The sequence below is a fragment of the Epargyreus clarus genome, unplaced genomic scaffold (assembly GCF_041222505.1).
Source record: "Epargyreus clarus isolate Ecla_fem2 unplaced genomic scaffold, WU_Ecla_fem_2.2 ptg000035l, whole genome shotgun sequence".
In the NCBI taxonomy this organism is placed as follows: domain Eukaryota; kingdom Metazoa; phylum Arthropoda; class Insecta; order Lepidoptera; family Hesperiidae; genus Epargyreus; species Epargyreus clarus.
Window position 1 is genome coordinate 5,443,363 of NW_027332240.1, and position 17,273 is coordinate 5,460,635.

The window sequence follows — 17,273 nt, forward strand, 5'->3', positions numbered from 1 at the left end:
GAGTGTGAATAAATGAATTAAAATTGTAAGAATTCTAATTCTTCATAAGCCCTTATAAATGTTGGTAATAACAGTAGAATATTTTCGTGGGAAATTATACAAGGCGTTCTGACTTAATATTTTTAATTACTACTTTATTTTTGTAATATTTATTTATTTGTCTGCAGTTGCAAATCATGCCGACGATTTTACGTAATTTCGCTGACGATTTCTTATATCAAGGCACATGTAAGTACAAAACAGTAAGTGCAAAATTCTGATAATCCTGTTCGATCCACTTATAAAGCATATCTAGCCTATATACTTGCGTCTCTGCTTAGGTCAAAAAATGTTTGCTTCATACGTAAATCACTCGAATGCGACGTAACTAATAAATAAGCATATATTTTTGATTAGAACCTATTATAAATTTAATTTGGTGCAATGTAAAATGATATAAGTATGATATTTTTAATTTTCCTATGTAATAACGGCAAAGTTAGTTAGACAAAACGGCAATCGCTATTCTCGGCCTAGGTTTTGTAAGTTGATTCTATATTCACACTTGAATGTCTGTTTCTCGCCTTATTGTAATAAATCCTGTAAAGTGTAGGTATTTTAGAGAATGTAGTATATTGAAACATGTGTCAAGCTTTTTAAAAAATAGTATTCAAGTTAGAGTACTAAATAAAATTTAAGTATTTAGATGTTTGAGTAATCTATTATGTTTTAATTAAATGCATTTCAAAGCTAAAGCTGAAGTTAGATAGTAATTTTGTATTTTTGTTTTTGACAACCACTTGTCAAAATTATTGACAAAAATTGTATGTTGGTCGATAACCATTTGATCTTATGTTTGATTACTAACTATGTAAGTTAATAGTACATTTTAAAGGTAAAAAATATATCATCGGCTGTAAGAGTAAGGTGTTAAATCCATTTTGTCTTAGAGATATATTTCATACCATGGTATGACCGGGAAATTTTTGGTTTTAGCCTAAACATGTAAACTCACAGAATCATTTCTTATTTCTGCCCTATAACGGCAGTCTCATTGTTGCTGTGATCTAGTTTAACCGGTCTAATAAGAGAGTAGCACTCGAGGCATACCAACTTAGTTCTCACGTAGCAACTCATCTGTGACCGACCTCAGGTAAACCGCAGGACTTCAATCCTATTTGGGGCAAATATCCATGAGCGGCAATGGCCACTTAAATGGATTATAAAAGGACTGTCAAAATATTTGTAACATTATTTTTAAAGTAATATTTTTTGTGTAAAATTTTGGACATTTTGGACTTAGCACATTTATGCTTCAGCCGACTTAATTATTAGCGACAATATGATTATGGTGCGTTTGTAATATTTCATTTTCGTTTTTTATATTTGAATAAGGATTTATTTATATCTAAAGACATGGAGCGTGGCAGACGCGTGTCGGGACAGACAAAGTAGTAATCTATATAATGTTTTTTTAACCTGTGTTTCGACTACCGCACACCGCCACACCTATTTCTACCTAATAACAGCAGTGTTAGGCGCTGCTGTGTTCCGGTTTGAAGGGTGTGGTAAGGGAGACAGACCTTTCCGAGGCGTTCCGGCTTAGTCCTCAGGGGTAGCGGCGCATCTGTGGCCGACCTCAGGTAGGAATATCTAATACTATCTGGGGTTCATTACAGATGTCCATGGGCGGCAGTAGCCACTTACCGTCAGGTGGACTGCATGCTCGTCTGCTACCAAGCCGCGCATAAACTAAAATTGACGAGATATTAGATCGATAAATATGAATTTAACACGGACCGTGTTTGACGAGATCATTATCTGTTGATATCATTTGGGTTTAAGGGGTCATTTTTAAATTATCACACGCTCTTGGGGACCCTTAAAATCTTAAAGTTCTTAACGACGTGTAGTCTACACATTCGTATTTAGCCAACCTTGTGGCTAACCGAGCCTCTCAATTTAAATGCCCAGCGCTCGTGCCCAGCAGAGGGACAGCAATGACGTGTGAATTTTTAAATGACCCCTATGACAATATGGAGCATATATCCCCCTCTCATGTATATAGGTTAATATCGTTTCGTTAAGATGTAAGTACAAATGGGAAGTTTAGTGTGCATCGCATCAAGCAAGCTTCCGAACGTTGAAATGTAAAAAGTATTATTTTTATGTAAAACAATGAATAAAGATATTAATTATGTATCTATGATGTTTTATTTATAGCGAATTGGGTACCTAAACTTATGTTCAAAGATTCATGAAATGGAATGTACTCTACACCTTTCATTTTGAAAGGAGACCCTTGCCCAGCAATGGGATAAAATAAGGTTACCTACAGTTAGCATGACAATATATTCGGGGTCATATGCATGAAAAATATGCATGCTATAAACAAAACAAAAATTCAATGTAACAATAATTTTATTTTAACTAAACAAACATCAAAAAGGTACTAAGTTAAAATAGTAACATCTTGTATAAAACGAGATCGAAACAACAAAAGTAAAAAGCTATAAAATTAAAAATTCCAGATCCAGTCCTTAGAACCTTAGTCCTGCCTTTGAAACCCAAGAAAATGAACAAAATATAATTTTTAAATAAAAAATTATAATAACATCTTTGATTATTGGTAGTGGGAAAATATAGACTTATAATTAAAATACTGTTTCAGGTTTTATCCACATACATATAGATATATCCACATACATATGTACAGCAGAGAAAAGTTCGTAAAAAGTACTTATTACCTGTTAAAGATCCTGTATTAGTGTTTTAGTTATACTTTGCCTCAGGTAGAATAACAGAATTACAATATATCTCAGATCTACTTTTCCTTTTATCAAACAAAAGAAAAAACCCGCAATTACGTGACAGATAAACGAAAATAAAAGGCTTCCATCGATAAACGTTATTGAAAAACAATTTAAAATGCAAGTTTGCTCCTAAATCAATTACCCCAGTCATTAAGCCGTAAACTAAATAAGCTGAGATAAGACAAAATATTATCACGTCAAAAATGATTGATCGATTTTTAAACGGTTCTCTTATCAAATACACAAATACCCTATCTAAATCTTTAATAAATCTATGACGTGCCAAATTATATTTTATGATAAATACGTGCAAACTTATTATCATTTATCGTTCATTGCAAGTACATGGAAATGTTAATTAGCTCACAGGAACGTGTTTTACATAACAATTATTGTTTTGTAATGTTCTTAAAGCGGTTTGAAATATTTCAAAAATAGAATATATTTTATGAAATAGCGCCATCTGTTGACAGATACGGGTAACTTTAACATTAAATGTTTAAATGGAATCGGTAAAAATAAACATTATTAAATATAGCTGAACATAATTGAATATAACTTTTTAATGTTATTCAACAGGGGTTGTTATCAACTAAACTAATTATTATAACTGTGACTAGAATGACAATGGTGCGAAAAAGTGATTACAATAATATATAGTTATTTCTCATTTTCGTCAAAAACCTTAAAAATTTACATACAGGCACTTTTTTAAATACTTAAAGTAACTTACATGGTATTAATGTAGATAAAAGCTGCAAATAATTTTATTCTTATCATAATGGTCTTCTAGACATTTGGTATCAAAAACAACTTAGCAACTTAGAACTATGTACCTTCTTAAATATAATATCACAAATGTTATATTAATGATAACAAAGTTAAACTTTAGTCAAAACAAAAACTAATCTTTATTTATTTATTATATTATTGATTAAAAAACAGACTCATTTTATGCTTAATTTTAAGTGATATAAAAAATCTACATAATTTCTTAAAACTTAAAAAAAAATATCTTAAAACGAATGAAAGTAAAATTAAAAATACCTTGTCCTCAAGTAAAAGTAAAATAAAAAGTATTGAGAATAGTAAAAACCTTTTAGATTGATCTTATATTTGTACATTTTAAATGTACATTATTTTTATAATAAGTAAAATAAAAATAACCCTTTGTTCCACCTATAGTATAAACTTTTGTATAAAATAAAAAAAAAATAACAAGTGTATACTTTTATGCATATTATTATGCAATAACAAACTTAAATAAAAATATATCCGAAGATAATAAAAGAAATATTAATAAAATTAAATATTAACCTACTAACAAAAAATATCCAAAAAATAAAAATGTTAAAAATAATGTTAATAAAAAAGGAAGCAGTTTACAAATTTAGTATCCCCACAACTACTGCAGTAAAGCTAACCACGAAATATGCGTTGGCACTCGTCAGCATCCTCACCCTTCCACCGAAACACAGAACAGGTTTTCGCTAGAAATAGGTATGTATCTAGAATGAATAAACCTTCCTGGTTGAATCATATCTATCTTCGTTCTATATATTAGCTGAACTCTTTCATGAGGTATTCCTGGAGCTGTCCTGTGGCTCTACAAAAAAAGAGCTCTCGAAAGCCGATGATCTGACTCCCCTGGTATTGTAAATGTCCATACACGAATGTTTATGGACGATTAGAAGTCTCCCCGTCTAACTCCCCATCAGGTAGCTTGACTGCCTTATCACTGTCTCTTTATAAATTAATAAATAAGATTACTATAGCAGTTACTATGTAAGGTAGACAGCGATATAATCATCACATGCGTCGAGTAGCGCTTGTCGCAACTCAGAGTCCCGAGCCGCGGGCGGACAACCTGATGGTAAGTGGCTACTGCCACCCATGAATATCTATAATCAACCACAGATAGGATCAGATTTCTACATGAGGTTGCTAACAGTTGAGCCGGTATCTCTGGGGATTAAGTTGGAATGCCTCGGCAAAGAATGTTTCCTTTACCACATCCTTATTTATAGGTTTTATTAAAAAAAAAATCCTACAGCAGTTATTATGTGAGGTAGACAGCGATATAATCATCACAGGCGTCGAGTAGTGCTTGCCGCAACTCAGAGTCCCGAGCCGCGGCCGGAGCGGCCACGTGCGCCGGCAGCAGGAGACACATGCGACGAGTTTCACCCCACGAGTGGTTCAGCGTACCTGGAAAATCAATATAATAATATGTCTGACAGTAACCCCTATTTAATAGTAGTATTAGTATAATCGTTAGTTGAGCTCCACCTGAGGTTACTCTTTTTTTCCAAGGGAGAAATCTTCAAAAGGTACCCGACGACGTGGGAGCGACGCCGGGTTATGTGGGATTTTTACCGCACTACAACCCCCCCGGTGGCCGTCCTCAACGCTTGTTGGAGAACTCCGGGATCTCCGACGGAACACAACCGGAGCCTTCCAAGCGCGATGCCCCGATCGGTCTACCCTGGGGGAGCAGTTTTCGCTCCTCCCACACCATGTAGTATTTACGACGGTATGTGACCACACTTACCGCCGTCCTTCCCGGGGTCGCTGGACCTTGATGGAACAAGATAAAACCTATCTGTCTGTTATAAGAGCAGTGTTAAGTATTTTAGAGTTTTGTCTTGAAGGATTGTGTTAAGGAAGGCATACTTATTCCAGGCGTTCTAACTTAGTCTACAGTAGTAGTAACGCACCTTTTTAATATAGGAGTAGCAGACGAGCATGCAGTCTACCTGATGTTAAGTGGCTACTGCCGCCCATGGACATCTGTAATCAACCCCAAATAGGATTAGATGCGCCGCTACCCCTGAGGACTAAGCTAGAACGCCTCGAAAAAGTATGTCTCCCTTACCACACCCTGTCAAAACGGAACACAGCAGCGCCTAACACTGCTGTTATTACGCAGAAATAGGTGTGGCAGTGGTGCCGCCAGAGTCGAACCACAAAGGGTTCTACCACCTATGATCGACCTGATGTGATCCCTTTTTATCTTATGTGGGTTTAGTTACAGATGTCCATGAATGGCAGCATTTATCATCAGGTGGACTGAATATTCGTTTGTTAGTTCAATATTATAGAACGGCCATTTATCTGTTACTTTCTTTTGACTAGAACTATCTAGAACTATATAAAACTATCTAGACATATAAATAAAGTTGGAGTGTCTGTTTTTAATATCGAAATAACCGCTTTTTACTTTATGTATATGAATTTACATATGGCACATACACCAAAATATTAATTTTTATAATTTTTGTTTGTCTGTCTGTTTGTTCTGGCAAATCTCTGATTCGGGTGGATGGATTTAGACAGGACATTTATTGACAGGGAGCTGATGTAATAAGGAGTAACTTAGGCTGCTTAGTCTTGACGATTCTTTTTTTGTATATGATATTGTTACATTTCTTTTTAACGCGGGTGAGACCGCGGGGCACAGCTCGTTATAAATAAAAATGTTTGAACCCAATCTTATATAAGTAAGAATTGAATATGCCTTACCATAGTACCGCAGAGGCCAGTGATGCGGAGAGTGTGTCCGTGCTAGCAGGCAGGAGGGCGCAGCCCCCGGCGGCAACACCCTCGCCGGCCACCACGAACAGCTACCCAGCTTGTGCCACACTATGTCATCGTACCTGGAAATAAACATGTTAAATCATGTGAAGGTTGTAAAGGAACCCCCCTGAGGTTAAATTAGACAATAATAACACAACTGCTGTAAGTACTGTTAATGCATGTAAGATTATTGCTGTCTTTTAAAATAAAGTTTTCAGCTCGAATGTGTCATGGTTGGAAGGGTGAGAAAAGTACAGAGTAGAGAATACACAGAAATGAACCACAATAAACTCTGGTGTGTGAGTTACCTATCAGGTAGCATATTACTCTCCAAGAAGTGCGTAGAACCCTTTGAAGGTGGTAGAACCCTTTGTGAGAACGTGGTAGAACCCTTTGTGGTTCGACTCCGGCGGCACCACCGCCACACCTATTTCTACCTAATAACAGCAGTGTTAGGCGCTGCTGTGTTCCGGTTTGAAGGGTGTGGTAAGGGAGACAGAATTTTCCGAGGCGTTCCAGCTTAGTCCTCAGGAGTAGCGGCGCATCTGTGGCCGACCTCAGGTAGGAATATCTAATCCTATTTGGAGTTGATTACAGATGTCCATGGGCGGCAGTAGCCACTTACCATCAGGTGGACTGCATGCTCGTCTGCTACTCCTATATTATAAAAAAAAAGTGCTGAAGGTAAATTCATCTCCCATTTGGAATATGTTACAGGTTGCAGTGACCGCTTAACATTCATCTTTTTTACATCAATCCTAACCATAACTCTAAAAACACAAAAAATCTGTTATATAGAAGTTAATAAAATTTTACTTTTATAAATAACTAGCTGACCCAGCAAACTTTGTATCGCCTCAAAATCTATTTATCAAATATATTTCATATAAAATATAGCCTATGTTACTCGTGAAAGAATTTTTATAATCAGTCCAGTAATTTTTGAGCCTATTCATTACAATCAAACAAACAAACAAAGTTTTCCTCTTTATAATATTAGTATAGATGAGCTTACCCAACACGAGGCCCCCACATGCAACTGGGGCAGAGCTCCATATTCTCCTTCTCCTTCTGCACTGAACATATTGTTCTCGTGCTGGATAATATCTTCTCCACCAACGTAACTGGTTTCTGCGTTTTCTTTGGTGGGTTTTTTCGGTCTAGAATTAGAATATTATGTTAGGAAATATATTTTTTTTATAATATAGTTGTAGTAAGTAAATAAGTGATGGTAAGTGGTTACTACCCATCTGCAATCAACCTCAGATAAGATTAGATTACTACATGAGTTCGACCAAAAAAGCACCGTTACCCCTAAGGACTAAATTGGAATGTCTCAGAAAAGTATGTCTCCCTTACTCATTATATCCCGCTGTCATTCGGTAGAAATTGGTGTGCCGGAGATGAATCACAGAGGGTCTACAACCTTCAAAACTTAGTTGAATTTGAAAACTAATTTTGATAACATATAATACTAACGTAAGATAGTAGTAAGCCACTCTCGTCTGCAAGCTGGGTGGAATGATGATGGACAGTTGGGGCATTCACGCAGCCTGTCCGCTTCCCCACAAACTAGGCACCAAGTTATATGGACAGTTACTGGTAACATTGCTTCTGTGTGCTTCTGTAAATAAAATACAATTTCAATTATTAAGTGTACAATTTTTTTTTTTTTAATGTCTAAAATTATTATGAGAATTGGAATAATAGAGTGAATAATATTGAGTTTATAAGTTGAAAAATATTTTCATGATAGGTTTATATGGATTTTATTTTTATTGTAACTGACATTCCAATTTCAAATATAGATTCCAGCTGCCATTTCTGGCTGAGGCAGCCAAAAATTTTAAGTTACACACTTATCTCTGATCGATTTCTATCTATATACTATTGAACGACGCCGGGTTATGTGGGAAAGGTCCCCGGTGGCCGTCCTTCCCGAGGTCATACATGTGTTGGCACTGACTTACATATGAGATATTCTCAGTCCTTAGAAGTGACACATCTGTGATCAGCTTCAGATAGAAATCCTCTTCTATTTGAAGTTAGTTACCATATGTATCCATGGGTGGAACAGAGACCACTTACCATCAAGTGGACCGCATATTCATCTACCCACTTCAATCCACACAAAAAGATCATACATTCATGACTGTATGAATACTTACAGCATCAGTAGAATCACGACTATCCATTTGTTTGTGTACAAAATTGTATCTCCAGCATTGCCGTAAATAGTTTTCAACTTCCTTTTCAGTCATCACATTCTTGATTACCATCTCAAACTTATCTTCAGTACTCGCGTCAATATTATACACATAATCTAGGATATGGCTGTCTCTTTCTTCATCTAAGAGTAGGAGGCAGTCGTCAAAGATGCTCTCTTTCCCTCGCCGTACAAATTCATTATATGTGTTGTTGTATTTCCCTTGTTTTAAGGGCATTTGTCGGATGTCAAATGACGTGTTGAGGTCTGGTTCCCGTGACTTTGGTGCCTTCACATTCAGTGGTAGTGTGTGATCTTCTATTAGTTTACGCTGAAACAATGGATACTTTTTATATTATGTTAATTTTCGATATCAGAGCTGTAGGTATGAAGTTAGGAGTAATCTTCCTGGGTGAAATACAAAATATTGTTAATCATTTCTGTAATAAACTACAATACTTAACCACCACAAATCAAAGAGATTAGACTTTTTTTTTTATAATATAGAAGTAGCAGACGAGCGTGCAGTCCACCCGATGGTAAGTGGCTGCTGCCGCCCATGGACATCTGTAATCAACCCCAGATAGGATTAGATTCCTACCTGAGGTCGGCCACAGATGCGCCGCTACCCCTGAGGACTAAGCTGGAATGCCTCGAAAAAGTATGTCTCCCTTACCACACCCTTCAAACCGGAACACAGCAGCACCTAACACTGCTGTTATTAGGTAGAAATAGGTGTGGTGGTGGTGCCGCCGGAGTCGAACCACAATGGGTTCTACCACCTTTAAATGTGGGGTATGTTTAAAGATGTGGCTATAAACTGGCATTATCAAGATTTTCATGCACATGGTAAGCTGCCACTGCTGACCACAGAGACTGGTAATTGGCCAGACAAGGTTAGGAGTCCTACCTGAAATCAACCAAGGTTTATTGCCACCCCTGAGGACTAGCTTGGAACACCATGGATAAGTACCCATACTTTCTCTAACCAGAATACAGATACTTATCGCTACTGGTATAATACAGAAATAGGTGTGACAGCAGTGCCTCCGGAGTCAAACTATAAAGAGTTCTACCAAATTAATTTTAATATGGGTTTTATTTGAATATGGTAGATCGCTCTGTGGTTCAACTACAACGGCACTCCCTCCACACCAATTTTATATAATAACAGCAATGTTCTGCTGCGTTCTGGTTTGAAGAGTGTGGTAAGGATGTGGCGTTAGCTACTTACTATCCAGTGGATTGCATGCTCATTTACTCTTATATTATAAAAAAATACTTTTCCTTTAACTATGTTACCTTTCTTGGTGCAATCGTAACTTTAGAAGTAGGCTTGGCTTGTGGTAACTTTGTAGTAGGGCCGTAGAAGGGCCGGGATCTCTCCGCTAAGTGCAGGGAGGTGTACGGCAACCACAACCTGTCTTTGGTTCTCATGATCTCCACATAGTAACAAAGTTCTTCAGTTACTATGATGTCATCATCAGCGGCTGCTATTCCTAGAACTGCAGAAATATGATTGGTAAATTGATATTACTACAATAAAAATTATCAAATAAAATGTTGTGACAAAAAAATTAAATAGTCTTATTTAAAAAAAAGGAAGTTACCCCATCTGAGTATTAAAATTTTCTTTGCATGTACCTAATTGAACTTTTTATGATATAAAAAAATATAAAGGTTCTAATTTTTTTTTCACTATTTTTGTAAATCCTTATCCACTCTGTTCCAGTTAATCTAAAGTCGCTGTTCTAAGTTTGATACAACTTTTAAGTTTCAAAAAGGCAGCAAAGTGGCTTAGTTTATTTTTATTACTAAAATCTACATATTTCGTTTTGAAATATTGAAATTGTATGCTCAATCGTTCGTGTATGCCTGTGAAATAATCTACTGTGCGAAATCTTTCGTTCACAATCGTTTTTGTTTTAAACCCTTCTAGAGTAAATTACGTACATGAAGTACTTTACACAATTAATTTAATGGACGAATCTTAAACTATTTACCCATGTCATCGTAAAACAATCCTTTTTCATCTTTCACAACTTGAACTTTTGCGTAAACTTTTTTGCTAAGACGAGCCAAGGCTACGTCGCCCAATTTCCAATGATATATGCTCATTTTATTAGCCTCTACGTTACTATTTAATTAAAAACAGAAAGTTAAAACCATATTGAAATGAATATTTTTCATGCATTTGTAAAATTATGAAAAACATGAAAAATAAATTATGAAAGTAAAGTCATAAACATTATAATCAAGGCCGACCGACGGCGACGAGAAAATTTTAGTCATTTTGTGATTTTTTTAATTATTCGACAGTATTATATTTCTAAAATATTATCTATTAGTACTTTATTTTAACATATATAATCCCATATTGTATTGTTTTCCATTTCTGTTCTTATTTCCCTTGGCCATTAGTCGGAAGTCTGACGGGAAGACATTATAATTAATATTCATAATAGTAAATAAATTCCCATTTTTTTCATAAAAACACTTCCGGAGGATATGATAATAATTCATTAACTTTAGATACAATATAAGATTAATATACTTGAACTAAACGTTGAAGTACATTTTAATAATATTACAATAATATTTCTTATGAATATAACATAATAGAAATATGTAAAATGTATATAATAACAATGTACACTCTACAAAAGGTGCCTTGTTTAGCTACTCGATACTAGATGGCGTAAGAAGTAATAAAGAAATACGAATTGATAAAACCCTTTGCCACACGCAATCATTGAGAGGAAAGGGATAAATAAACACAAATGCTTTCATTTAAAATTTTATTTAAGAAATGAAAAAAGTACATGAAATTATTTAATAGATTAAAAATAAAAATATCCACCGAATTGTTAGAAATAGGCTACATACTAATTACGAATGTAACAATGCAATTTATTACGCTTCTATAATTACTCCGGTTACATTATTATATTAATTTTGTTTTCGGAGCGCTTCCTGATAACTCATAGGTTTAATTGAAATCAATTAAAGAAGACATACACACCCGCACTCACATACACGTCATCACACACAAATAATCATACACTCCTTAATCAGATTTTCACACACTGCAATTACACGTCTCCCGGACACACCGTTATTTTTCTAACATTAAGTTTCTCATTTTAGATGATCTGGGATTATTTTCAGAATTAAAGTTCTTAAAAGACTTTATTTCTTGTAACACAATCTAAAAAGAAAATAAAATGACACGCAATGAAAATAATTGATGATAAATAAAGTTTGGAAAATCCAAAAGTGCACGACTCATAATGCTCATTTAATTATGAAATATAAAAAAAAAAAAAACTTAAGTCGTTCAAAATTAATTGCCGAAAAAACAGCTGTAGTAGGAAGAAGGTACTGCACAAGCGCCCCTGGTGGAATAAATGTACATAATATCTATAGATATACAGTTTATACAGTCTTGTAGTTTTCGTTTTTTATTAATTGCAATTAAACGACACTGAATTAATTAATCATTCGCATTCAGTGACCTACAATCGTCGATTAGAATTTAAAAAAAAAAATTAACTCAAATGATGGATTTTTTCACAAGTTACAGTGTTTTCAGGTTTCACACATGACGGACAGGAATTTTTTTTGACCTATTTTGGTGTTTTTTTCCAATTCTATTGCAGTAAATCAATTTTAAAAAGTATGGAATTAATCTCCATTAAATTATCTCGACAATAGTATGCAAAATATCTTGATTCCGTGAACTATCAAGGCTATAATAATAAAAATAGCCGCCAATATGAAGCGAAAAATTTTTTTCGATCGTAAAGCACTCTCTGATGCTTCGCATCATGAGTCGTGCAAAATGGAATTAGTCTGTTGGATGCGTTTTGCCAGCCGCATTACCTAATGGAATAGTTATTTTTTTTTACCTGGGTAAGAGCTTTTTGCGATATTTTTACTAATTTAAAATATTTGATTCACGATTTACAATTTTTTTCTTGGTCCTTTTATTGATTAGAGTAGGTAAATACTCCACCTAGCCTATAGTTTCAACTTCAGTAGATAAAATGATGATGATGAAAGAAAACACAAATAATGAATAAACGAAAATAGAATTAAATTACTCATTTTTCAGTTGCTGTGGGTCCATCCATCATTGTCTTCCCAGCCATCGCTGCTTGAGGACCAAATATGTTTCTCAAATATTTTTGATATGGTGAGAATATCGGACAGTAGTTCAATTCATCTACAAAATACTTGAGGCAGTGGAGGATACTAGCCAGGGAATCACAAGAATCACTACAGTCCTTAAATGATTCTATAGCTTTCTGACCACACGTTTCATCTTCGATCTCTTCCACGACCGCTGCTTCCGTATACCAGAAAATTGCCAGGGACAGGACAAAAAGTCTTATATAAATGTTCGCCATTTTGTTTTCAAGGCACCTTCTGTTTTTACGGACAAATTAAAGATTACAAGTGTTTATATACCTTTATATTACCGGAATGTTACTATTAAAACTATGTACCAGCTATTCAGAAAAGTAATAAAATTAAATACCTGTATTTATTGGCTATAAACATTCTAATAATTTATAATTCATAAAATTTTAATGAAGAATTCTTAGATAACTGAGGAGTTCTCTAATAAACTTCTTGTTCTTAACGTTATTTGGTTTTGTAAATAAGTTTGTGTGTCATGTTGTTCGTGTCGTGTTGTCGTAAGAGAAATATAGTCATTATAAATATGGATGTCTCCTACATGCCAGTTTATTATGCCAGATTAGGCGTTTTTATGATACCCTTGGTTCACGTTTCAACGTAGTTGGATAGGGCTTATGGGCGCAAATCAGTATCTTACGTTTATATTATAATATTTAATGTTTAAAATAATTATTCGTAATTACAATACTGTTATTGATCTAACCTCAGTGTCTCTTAGACATTGCACTGACTCTTTCGACTGATTTTAAAACATTGATTTTGTAATTTATTTTTAATAATTCATATTGTTGCATAAACCTTCAAAGTAAAAATCAATTAGATTATTATGACTCCAATTTTATTGTTTTATAAACAAAACTTAGTTTAATTTGCATCCTACTAGTAGCGCCCTCTTTTGGCGATTTATGAAAACTTGTAAGGAATGTTTGCGTATTGTAACGCGCTTGTTTATTAAAACAAATGTAATTTGTGTAAGATAAATTATTTGGAGTAACGTAAAATTCATTATAATATTAATTTCGAATATTGAACTATGTTATGAGATTTGTTACACAGTAATTTCAATCGCAACAAAGATTGTCATATCCGCTACAAAACCTATAAATATCAGTTTGATTGTGAAAATGACTCACCATTTTTAATTTTTATCATGTTAATTTTGATTGTCAATGTGGAATTAATATTTAGATTAAAATATGGACGATTTCCGGTAGTACTTCAAAACACTTTGTTAGTCATACCAAATAAATTATATAAATTATAATAATATTACAATACTTATTCTCGTATTTTTAAAACAATATTTTCAATATAATGTTATTTTATTAACAGTTAAATTTATTGTGAATCACGTCACTTGTTATAACAAAACAAGTGATGTAAGAGGGTAGTTCTTATGCTGGTTGTCACTCGAGTAGTATTTAAGTCCACGCGCTGGTAGAGCGTGATTCATTCGCATTTAATCAGTCGTGTAAGCAGTTACTCTGCCCGAATTGTAAATAAAAGTGAATAAAAGTAATTCTCATATTAAAATCGTTTCGTTCAGTTTATTAATAAAGTGCGGTAATGGGATATCGCCGACAGGCTCGTCTGCTACTTTGAAGTTTAGATGGTTACGGTGTACATACCATAATTAGCCATGGTAGAGATAATCACCTTTATGTATCGCCAATCTACGAGACATCTCTGCAGGGACTATAGTGTCAGGGCACCCTAGGTTTTGATGGAATCGAAGGCTTTTCCGTTTTCTACAAAAGCCAAGCAATGACGCAGATTATACGCCTACCTAGCTACCAAGTAGTTTAGTATTTTATAGGGAAATTGCATATTGTTAAAAATTAAGATTAGAAGACACATGTAAGTTCTAAAATTGTCCGGACAACGTTCGTTTCATTCGTATTAAGTTAGCGTTTATCATGAAATGACTGTGGTTTAGTATGCTTCAAACTTCTCCTACTTGTGGGGACCATATTATGTAGTAGATACTTAATGAGATACAAAAAAAAATGCATCCACAAATTTATATACGCGTGATACGTCTACTTAATATCTGTGGAAGTATTTTCCTTCAAGTACAGCCAGGGTTTGCAAAATATACCTATTTTCCATTGTTAACTGTTTTCGCTTATCATTGAACAATATTCGACCTTGAATTGTCATGAATTACTATCACACTTTATTGCATTCCGAACATAAGAACAATAACTTGTACATTCTTACCTGAACTATAAAACATATAAAAGGACATAAACATATGAAATAGATGTATATAAAAAATACAGAAAAATAAACTTTGAAGAACTTATTTTATACAAAATGGCGAAACTGTTGTACATTTTCATTTTGCTGGGGATTTCCAAAATGGTTTATTGTGATGAGCCAGTAGAAATAGATTTCATATGCGTTGTAAAAGCAATTGTAGAATTTCCTAAATGTGTGTTTGGAAGGGACAGTTTTGAAACTGAAGAAATCCAGGACTATATGACGTTACCAAACGGTTTGAAAAGGATTACCGAAATAGATGATATAAAAAGATGCGTGATGGAATTAAAAGAATCTGTGATATCATGTACTTTCCCAGTAAATGATGCAGTGGGTTCCCATGAGGATTATTTCATAAAAAGTAAGTAATGTTGCATACTTCGGAATATAATCATGGTAAGTTTCAAAAGTATATAGTAACTTTTACGTAACTCAGTACCCTCACCATGAGTTTTTAAAACACCCACAATTTTACGTTACGTTTACTCAATCCATTATTCTATTCCGTTTGCTTCAGTAGACTGAGTAAACGTAACAATAAGTGTTCAAGTGACGATAAACTATTTGTCTCCCTCACATGTTCGCAAAAAGGGAGACAAAAAATAAAGCGCAATTTTGTCAATTTAGACATTTAATGTTACGTTACTGACACTATAGTTCTGATACAATCCGCTAGGGGTGCTGATTGGAATGCGAATGGGTAAATACGTAAACAAATACCAAAACAGTCATATTTGTCAAAACGTAAAAACTCATGGTAAGGGTACAGTATCAAAAAAAAAGTTTCTTTCTACATTCGACTTTCAAGTAGGTATTAAAAATATTTATTTGTTTTATAAATTAATACACTATTCTTATTTTTCAGAATTACCACAATAATACAGCTGCAGAATTTTATTTCAGACTACCAGTACTACGTTAATTTCATGTTTTCATATTAAAATAATAATAAATTTGAACCTTTTACATGTTTTAATTATTACTACAATATATTTTCCATAAAAAGCCTCCTTTTCTGAAGTCAGATAATAAACCATATATGTTGATAGCGCCATCTAGTGACGAGTAGCTAGTAACAACCTTTAAACAAAAGCGTAGCTTATTTATAAACTACGAAAGTGTTGTGCTGAACAAGCACAGGTGGCAGCACTTGTACCAACGTGGAAGCTATGATGTTTTGTTACCCAAACAAGTTTTAAATCTGTAATCCATCGATCGAGGTCATATACATAGTCATACTTTTATATAATATTTGCAATATAGAAGCAGCAAATGAGGCTCCAGTTCATCTGATAGCACGTGGTAACTGCCGCTTATAGACATCTGTAGTCAACCTAGCTATATGAAAAAGGCGACAGGTGCCTGAAGACTAAATGAGACGCCTCGGATAAATATGTCTCCCTTAGAACACCATTCAAACCAGAATAGAGCACCGCTTGAAACACTGAGCATAAAAAAGTGTGGTGGTGGCGCCTGCGGATTGGAACGCCAAGGGTTCAAAATGAAATAAATCAAACCTTCAAATGAAATCAATCACTTAAATATGAAAGGGTTGAATGGGTATCTGATAATATTATGTGTGAATTGATGATACCTAAAATTAATTTAATGTAAATCTCTGTTCTCATAGAAGTGACGTATTTGTTTTATTTGAGAATAAAATTCTTTAAACCTAAACCTAACCTTCAAATGTCTGTATACTAATTATCTTTATTGGTAGGCAATGATATAATAACTTATACAGGGTGTCCCGTAAGTACCACGACAAACTTGGGGAGAATATAGGAGAACATAGGACATGGATGGTAGATCTCTTACCGGTTTTTCCCTTAGTCGTTGAAGAGTTGGACTAACAACCCTGGCTCCATCATCAGATCAGTTCCAATATACCAAATTATGGCATTGTCATTCAAATTACATACACATATGAAGTTTACAGTTAAAACTAGGTAAACATTGATATGAAAAATTGTATTACTTTGTTTGCTAGTTACTTAGTTGGTGTTTTACAACTGAAGAAGGATATTTTTAATTGTCTAACTAGTCAATGATGTAATTTTGTACTGTTTGACACGTTTTGAATTGGTAGTAAGCGTAATTTAAATAAAAACTCGATCATTACGTTTTAGTTGATTTCAGTCCCTTTCATGTTAAAACAGCCTTAACTTTTTTCCTCCAACTAGACATATTGTTTTTTGGCAATATGCACTTATAGTTCAGAACATTTTTTTCAC

The 17,273-nt window shown here is 34.2% G+C and overlaps 1 protein-coding gene across 1 annotated transcript; it reads right to left on the minus strand.

Annotated features, from left to right (window-relative positions):
• Positions 1–4,851: 4,851 nt before the first annotated feature.
• LOC140756623 (uncharacterized) lies at positions 4,852–10,692 on the minus strand. Its single transcript, XM_073092170.1, has 7 exons — positions 10,578–10,692; positions 9,877–10,079; positions 8,533–8,905; positions 7,848–7,982; positions 7,384–7,528; positions 6,315–6,448; positions 4,852–5,000 (listed from the first exon to the last, which is right to left on the minus strand). Exons 1-7 carry the CDS (start codon positions 10,690–10,692, stop codon positions 4,852–4,854), a joined length of 1,254 nt encoding a protein of 417 aa, XP_072948271.1.
• Positions 10,693–17,273: the final 6,581 nt, after the last annotated feature.

Bases quoted from the DNA above. Each gene is read 5' to 3' on its own strand.
- LOC140756623 (XM_073092170.1), bottom strand. From the start codon at position 10,692: ATGAGCATATATCATTGGAAATTGGGCGACGTAGCCTTGGCTCGTCTT. The intron at 7,983-8,532 runs GTATTCATACAG...AGAAGCACACAG, and splicing joins TGATTCTACTGATGCTGTAA to AAGCAATGTTACCAGTAACT. The intron at 5,001-6,314 runs GTAAGGCATATT...TTGATTTTCCAG, and splicing joins CTGGCCTCTGCGGTACTATG to GTACGCTGAACCACTCGTGG.